We start from the raw sequence: 7,506 nt of genomic DNA on the forward strand, positions 1-7,506 counted from the left end.
CCAAACCAACTATGGGCCGACGACTTGGCCCAATAAGCCCACATTTCTCCCCACTGTCTAAAGCCCAATTCTATAAGTCGTGTGATCTCTCACTAGTCTACTGCCCCAAAAACCAATTAAATAAGTCGTGTGACCTCCTACTACTGCCCTAGTAACTGTAAAACGCGCTCTCTATTCTCTTCACCTTCTGTTGTTTCCTTTTCCTCAACAAACAAACATAAATAATTAATTAATTCATTTCTCATAAGTGTTGAATTGATGTGTGTGAGTGAGAAATATCAATAGCTTCCATGGAAGACGGCAAGTCTGCTATGGCGCATCAGCAGCATTTGATGCAGCAACAGCTACTCTTGCAGCAGATCCAAAGGCAGAAGGACGCTATATCCCGCTTCCCCTCCAACATCGACGCCCATCTCCGCCCACAGCATCCTCTCCTTCACCATCGCCCTCTAAACCCTAATTCTACTACCCAACAAATCATTCCCAATCACATTCACCCTAACCCCACTTCCAACCCCAATACCAACCCCAACCCCAACCCCAATTCCAACCCTATTTCTTCTCCTACACTCGCCAATAATAATCCCCAACAACAGCACCAGCACAAGGCCTCCCTCCAGATGGCTTATCAGGACGCCTGGCGGGTCTGTCATCCCGATTTCAAGCGCCCTTTCTCTTCTCTCGAAGACGCTTGCGAGAGGTTTCCTTCTTCTCCTCCCTCTTATTTTCTTCTGTATTCCCCTGTTTTCCCAAAAACTGAAAATATAGAAATTTCATCACATTCTTCTAAATGTCACATCTTTACATTAATCTACTAAAACTATGTTTTTGTTTGCTTGGATCCCCTCTCCCTGGAATTGTCTGCATCTATATATTTAGTACTCTTGACGCTCCACTGTGCCTTTTGTTTTAAGTTACTCTCCAAAGTAAGTAGAATATTGGTCACTTGGGCCTTATTCTTATGTCTTGCAAATTTGGTTGCATCATTCTGGCATTTATTAAGTTTTTGGTTTCTTCTCTTATTCAATGTGTTCACTTCGTCGTGATAGAACTTATTAATATCGGCATATTTTTGCATAGTACTTAAGGAATTTCACTCAGAAAAACAGCTGCTTGCTCATTATTTGAATTTTCGTGGTGTCATTTCCTAAGTTGTCGCGTTTGAATTAAGTCACTATTTGGACATGGACCTTCCATTTCACGTTTGTTGTGGCATATATTTATGAATATTTTCTGCTGGAACTATATGATTTTCTGAGTTTGGCTGCAACTGTTCTTGGTAAATATAGCTCTTTTTTCTAGCATCCGGCTTAGAAAAAAATACTCAACTGTCTCTCCTTCATGAAGAACAGACGTTCCTCAATTTTCAAAATATTTGTACAGCGTATCAGTACGTGTTTGATAGTGGGTTGTCAACATGATCATCAGCAAAAATGGTTCACTATCTGACTAAGTGAAAAGGAGACACTGTGTCATTTTAGTTTTTAAAGCATACAATGGCATACATCCGACTCTAAATAATATTTAAAGACAGACAAATGAAGGTTGTCTCAGCACTAGGATGTTGGGTGCTTGCAAAAATATTTCAGCCTCGTCTGCAAAATTCCTTGTTCATTGCTTTAAGTTACTGATTAATCCTCTCGCAATCTCATGCATGCATGTTACAAGCGAGAGAAGTACCCATTTTATGGATCTCAAACTATGTAGAACATTTATTAGCCTTTTATTTAGATTCCGTCCCCACTTGCATCTTGTTCAAGTTAATTTGGTTGACCAACCAGTGCAATCTTAATTAAGAAAGTCATACTTCTTCTTTCTTAAATTTTGTGCAGGCTGTTACCTTACCATGTTGTTGCAGACTACGAAGCAGAGGAAGATGACAAAATCCTTGATTCAGCCACTACAGGCCAAATTCTTTCTCGCTCTCAGCAGTGGGACCACAACATTGCTGCCAAAGTTGCAGAGTTCACTGCCACATTCGAGAAACAAGTCCTTGCATTCAACATTATATCCCGTAAACGAGGCCTCGGGGAATTCCGAACAGAGGAGAAGTTGATGATGGAGCAATCTCTTTTGCAAGACGAGAAGCGAGCGCTACTTGAATTGAGGGCTGAAATGGATTCACAGCAGAAGGCTAGTCGAGAAACTCATGAAGCGAATATACAGATGGCTGCCATGGTTCATGCGGAGCAAGCTCGTTCAGAATCACAAGCCCATGCTGAGATGATGGCACGAGCCCCCATAAGAGCAAGTGCTCTTGGTTCTCGAGGCAATAATACAGTTGGTCCGGACATGGGTGAACAGGAGCAGGACTTCCAGCAGGATGATATGATAAATGGATGGGGCAACAATATACAAAAGGATGATAAGGAGCCGTCTGAGGACTTCTTGAATGATGACGAAACAGAGAATGGAGATGCAGCACTGCAAAGTGGGTGGCCCGGAGGTGGTGAGTTGGATTTGAATGCAAGATAATTTATTTCCGCTTCAACAAAGTACTTTGTTTTGCTAGTACTCCGGGTTAACAGTTTATGGATGGCGCCTGTAGTTCATTGCTTATCTATCCTGTTAGTTAATAATCTTACTAGAATCCTTCCTCCACTACTCTTGCATAGAATAACCAACGATTTAGCGCTATTCCATAACCATATATATATATATCTGTATATAATTAATACCTCTTTCCTCGCAAACATATAATTTCAACCAAACAAATAAACAATATTCTTTTTATATTTTACATATCCAAAGCCAGAAGCCCAATTTTACAACGCAAAGCATGAAAGAGACTTTGCTCGTTGATCTTCTTCTCTTTTTCCACTTTGGATTGTTAAAGAAAACTACCACACCGCAGCAAAATAAGAACTATTGATGCTGTAAAACAAGAAACAAACGAAGCCTCATACAGACAGAAACAGCAGAAACACTATGAACCATGGAAGGAAGGTTCAGTTAGACCCATTAGACTCCATATTTCAGTGCTTCACACCATATAGTCAGTATTCAACGGGCTGGTGAAATAACCTAAGTTGCATAGCCTTGAGACATCTCTTTCCTACATTAACACACATCAATTCTGTATTTGTGGTTTGCCAAATATGTATTTATTTCAAGTCTGGAAAGACCTTATTTAGAGTCGTCCAAATTCAAAACAAAGCAAAGATTACGTGTCACAGATACAAAACTAAAAACCAATATTGTTAGACGAGTCAAATGTAAAGTTCCAAGGAAACCGATATCTGAGACAGTCAGGCCATGGCAATTCCAAAAGAGCAACTTATAGTTTTCTATGTCAGCATAACCATCAACTTCTAAACTGTTTTCAGCATTAGGTGTCACATGCCATTAGCTTCATACTTAAGAGTGATCAAGATCCACCTTCTTCAAGTTGAAACCACCTTCTTCTGTGCTCTTATGCACCTCAACCTTGTACTTCTCTTCTTTTCCTCCTCTCTTGACCTTGAGAAGCATATCAAACTTCGCTGATGTGTCAACAACCTATTGCAGGAAAGTTTTAATCTTAGTTGTCACATAATGGCCCATGCAGAAAAAGGCTTATAATGTGCTAAGTACCAAATAAAGTTCAACATAAAATTTGGACCCTGGCAAATACATATAAATGATACAACAGCAGTTGGAAAAAAAACGCTGATAAAGAACTTGCATCGAACACTGATGCAAAACATGGAGGGACTATATACGCAACCACTTGAAAGCTCATGTCTCAAGCATACCAGACTGCTACCTTCCTCTTCCTTATCATTGAAACTCATCAATTCATTTAACAAGACTGTAAGCAACACCCACTCTTAGCATGCACCGCACAACACTAGCTGTGCCCTCACTGTCAGCATTGGACAAAGGTCTGAGAATTGTACATCTCAGAAGAATTAAGAGAAGTTTTAGGTAAGTTCATGAACACACTAGACAGAGTCCACATCAAATTATGAATCACTACCAATTGATACTTTAACCATGCCAAACATTCAAAATATTACCCACCTCTGCATTCGCATGGACCACCTCACTTAGTTCATAAGGGAATAATGAGTTAGATCTCTCCTGAATCGTCTTAATAGCATGATGAGCAGCATCCTGAACAACAGGATCGTGTACTGGCACTGGTCGCCATCCGGAGACCTGATCATCTGGTATGAACACAATGTTCAAGCACATGATTCAATAATAGCTTTTTAGCCATCAACTTATTTTAGTAGTCCACCAGATTAAAAGGTGTGCCAAAACCAAAATAAAGAAATTACCTTTTCTTGTTACAGCAAAAATCAGAAAACAACATTTACCATGAAGCTGATGATCAACAAAGAATCAAGCAACCCCACAAGAAACATGGATTAAGGAGAGAGTAGGGCCGTCCAAAACACAAATCCTAAGTGGACATTAAAACTTTGTTGATATGATTTCATTATGTTTTAATAGAGATTTTTTCAGTTATAGACCAAATAAACTAATGAATTTCTTGGTAAATTTTTAAACAAACAGCTCCAAGAAGCACAAATGGGAACATTACAACATTGCATTATCCCCATCTTAGTTTTAGCTAAAACCAAGCGAACAACATCATACCCCCACCATGGATCACCACCAACGCTTGTGGCAGGGTCATCAGCACAATTCCAACATGGCCAACTACCATTTAAGCAATTCTCTTGGTTTGCTCTGGTTACAGTCTATAACCAATCTGGATCAGTTTCATAACAAAGTTGGATAGAGAAACAGTAAAAACTTTGAAATACCTCTAAGACCTGCAAACCAACTATATATATATGTATGAACTATATAAAGACAGAACAAGAAAACAAGTATCACTAGTGTGGACGTAATGGCCCAATGATGAGAATGAGACACATCAGCTTCTCAAGGAAAACAGGTACACCAAGTCCAACTTAATCATCTAAGGAAATAACTGCATGAAGACAGCGGTCGGCTACCTGTCTTAGCACCGAGGTCTGAGGAGGTAAAAGAAGGAACATCTCGAACATGTTTGAATTCTTGTAGTTGTTTAAAATCCATCCACGGCTTTACCCAAATTTTTGCCTCATAAAGTTTCTTCTTGCCGGCATCAAGAACTTCGAGTACAAGATGGTGCAGGGTACCTGCGACAACTTGTTCTCGTGCCTCCACAACCCTGACCAGCTCAAGTAATCCATTCTGAGATGAAAAAAGAAATCTGTTGGACTACTGATCTATTAATAACGATAGAAGGGAATGCGAACACCAGAGGGGTTATGAGTTGTGGTTTTTGGGGCATTGTGAGCAAATCTTTTCACGATAACCCCTAAACCGAAAGTGGGATACGACTACGGAGAGTTGTTTCTTGGATCTACATCCTAATTCAACATGTAGTTGTATCGAAGAGCTCCTAAACAATTAATTAAGTAAAAGGGCAAGAGGAAAAGAAAGTGAAGTAGGAGGAAAAGTGAACCTCTTTGGTATTGTGTTGGTCAACAGCAAATCGGGCGAGGGAGTGGGTGTCGGGGTTGGAATTGGAATCATGGACGCCCCCTAGAGTAGCCATGTGAATAACTTGATTATCGTTGTCGTGGCAAAGGCCTAAGTTTTGTTGAGGAAGGACGAAAGAGGAAGAGAAGAGGGAGAGGAGGGCAGCAGCAGAGAGGAAGATGGAGAAAGGCAGAGCTTTCATTTCAGTTGGTATTGTGCATTTGGTAAAGAGAAAGGATTAGGAGGAGGACGAGGCGGTGTTGGACTTTTCTGCTCTAAGCGCCAGCGCTTCTTTCTTTCTACTTTCTCCCTCCCCAGTCCCCCACCTGTCCTTTCAATTGCTTAATCACTAAGCGCTCTTACTTACTTTACGCTCATACATACATATATATATATATATATATAAGTAGAATATAAATCCAAATATTTAATAAATACCGGTGTGTGTTTCATGTATATGCATAATTTTTAAAAATAAATCTAAATAACATATTTATAAAAATTATATTATTAAATTTTTCTAGTTTTAAAAAATATCTAAAATATATATTAAGATAATAAATTAATATAAATATTTTGATTTATAAAAAAAATTGACAAATAAAGATAATAAATAATGTAGGAAAAATTTATATTTGAAAAATATTATAGTTATTAAAAGAGAGGGTAAATGTTATATTTAGTCCCTTAAATTTTTGTTTAAAATCACTTTTTAGTCCCTCAAGTTCATCTATTTTAGCATCCCTAAATCATAATTTTTTGTCTCGATTTGGTCCCTCTAACTATTTTACAGGAAAAATGTAGCTGGAGTTTGACTTTTTGAATGATAAAATAGTCAGTTTAAATTTGATTCTTTCACTTTAGTCTTTTAAATTTATAAAATTATCGAATTAGTCCTTTTTCATAAAGAAAAATATTTTTTTATATTTTTATATGGTATGAAATTATTCTTTTGTATGAAAAAATGAAAACTTTGAACTCTTGTGAACATAATATTAACACATTGCTTAACTTCAAACAAAAAATAGTGTCTTTTTTATTATTTCAAAAGTGAAAAAAAAATCAAAATTATAAATCAATTTATTAAACTTATCTAATCTAAAAATATTTTTAAAAAATCTAAGTTGGTTCTTTAATCTTAAGAGTTAAAGATATGCCTAATAAAATTAAATTTGAACAATGTTATTAAATATTAGTAGCTACGATTTTGAAGAAAAAATTTATGGAATGTACTTTGTTAGATTATTTGGTGGATTTCAAATATATATAAAATTTATTTAAAGGATTTTCTAAATAGGGCAAATTGCAATTTTCGTCCAGTTTCTTAGGGCAGTGGCGTTTCCAGTCCAGGTCTTTTTCAAAATAAAATTGTAGAACAGTAATTAAAAAAATTGGCAATTTTAGGACAAATTACCCTAAATCGGCCGAAAATTGTGCACGAGGGAGGCACGTGAGTGTCTGAAAATTGGGGGAAGCTTACGTGGCCGGTTAAATGGATTACGTGTAAAAAAAAAAAAAGGGGGGCAACATGACGTGACAAGCTGACGTGGAAAAAAAGGCCACATCAGCTTGCTAACGTGGAAAAAAAGGTCACATCAGCTTGCTAACGTGGAAAGTGTTGGAGGGAAAACAGAGGGCATGTCTTTCTCACGTGTCGTCGTCGTCTCACCTCTTTTACAGAGTAGGGTAAAGAAAGAGGGGTAAATTTCCCCAGCCAAATCCCTAAATTGTAAAGAAAGAAAAAAGAGTAAAAACGAAATTACTGGACTTTAGCACGAAGGAAAATGAGTTTTCACTGCTGTAAAATCGATTGTGGGAAGATGGTCGCCATTGTGAATATGCCACCGCCTGCTTATCGTAAGTGGTTCCTCCATTTCTTTTTGTTATTTTACTTGCATTGTGCTTAGTGCTCTCAAAATAGTATTTAAAGGAAATAAATTTGGTATTCTGAAAAGGGGAAACATGGTCCCCTGAAGATGACTGTTCTTTGTTGTTTTGTGTGTGTGTCTGTGTGTTTTTTTTTTTTTTTTTTTTTTTTTTTTTTTT

At 37.5% G+C, this 7,506-nt stretch overlaps 2 protein-coding genes across 2 annotated transcripts; one reads left to right on the plus strand and one right to left on the minus strand.

Moving 5' to 3' along the window:
• Positions 171 to 2,601, plus strand: LOC105160195. Its single transcript, XM_011077462.2, has 2 exons — positions 171 to 700; positions 1,833 to 2,601. The coding sequence occupies exons 1-2, from the start codon at positions 291 to 293 to the stop codon at positions 2,473 to 2,475; spliced, it is 1,053 nt and encodes a 350-aa protein (XP_011075764.1). The 5' UTR covers positions 171 to 290; the 3' UTR covers positions 2,476 to 2,601.
• On the minus strand, positions 3,082 to 5,804 carry LOC105160196 (cysteine proteinase inhibitor 6). The gene is made up of 4 exons (XM_011077464.2): positions 5,444 to 5,804; positions 4,950 to 5,169; positions 4,003 to 4,148; positions 3,082 to 3,498 (listed from the first exon to the last, which is right to left on the minus strand). The coding sequence occupies exons 1-4, from the start codon at positions 5,660 to 5,662 to the stop codon at positions 3,358 to 3,360; spliced, it is 726 nt and encodes a 241-aa protein (XP_011075766.1). The 5' UTR covers positions 5,663 to 5,804; the 3' UTR covers positions 3,082 to 3,357.

This window comes from Sesamum indicum, linkage group LG4, assembly GCF_000512975.1.
Source record: "Sesamum indicum cultivar Zhongzhi No. 13 linkage group LG4, S_indicum_v1.0, whole genome shotgun sequence".
In the NCBI taxonomy this organism is placed as follows: Eukaryota; Viridiplantae; Streptophyta; class Magnoliopsida; order Lamiales; family Pedaliaceae; genus Sesamum; species Sesamum indicum.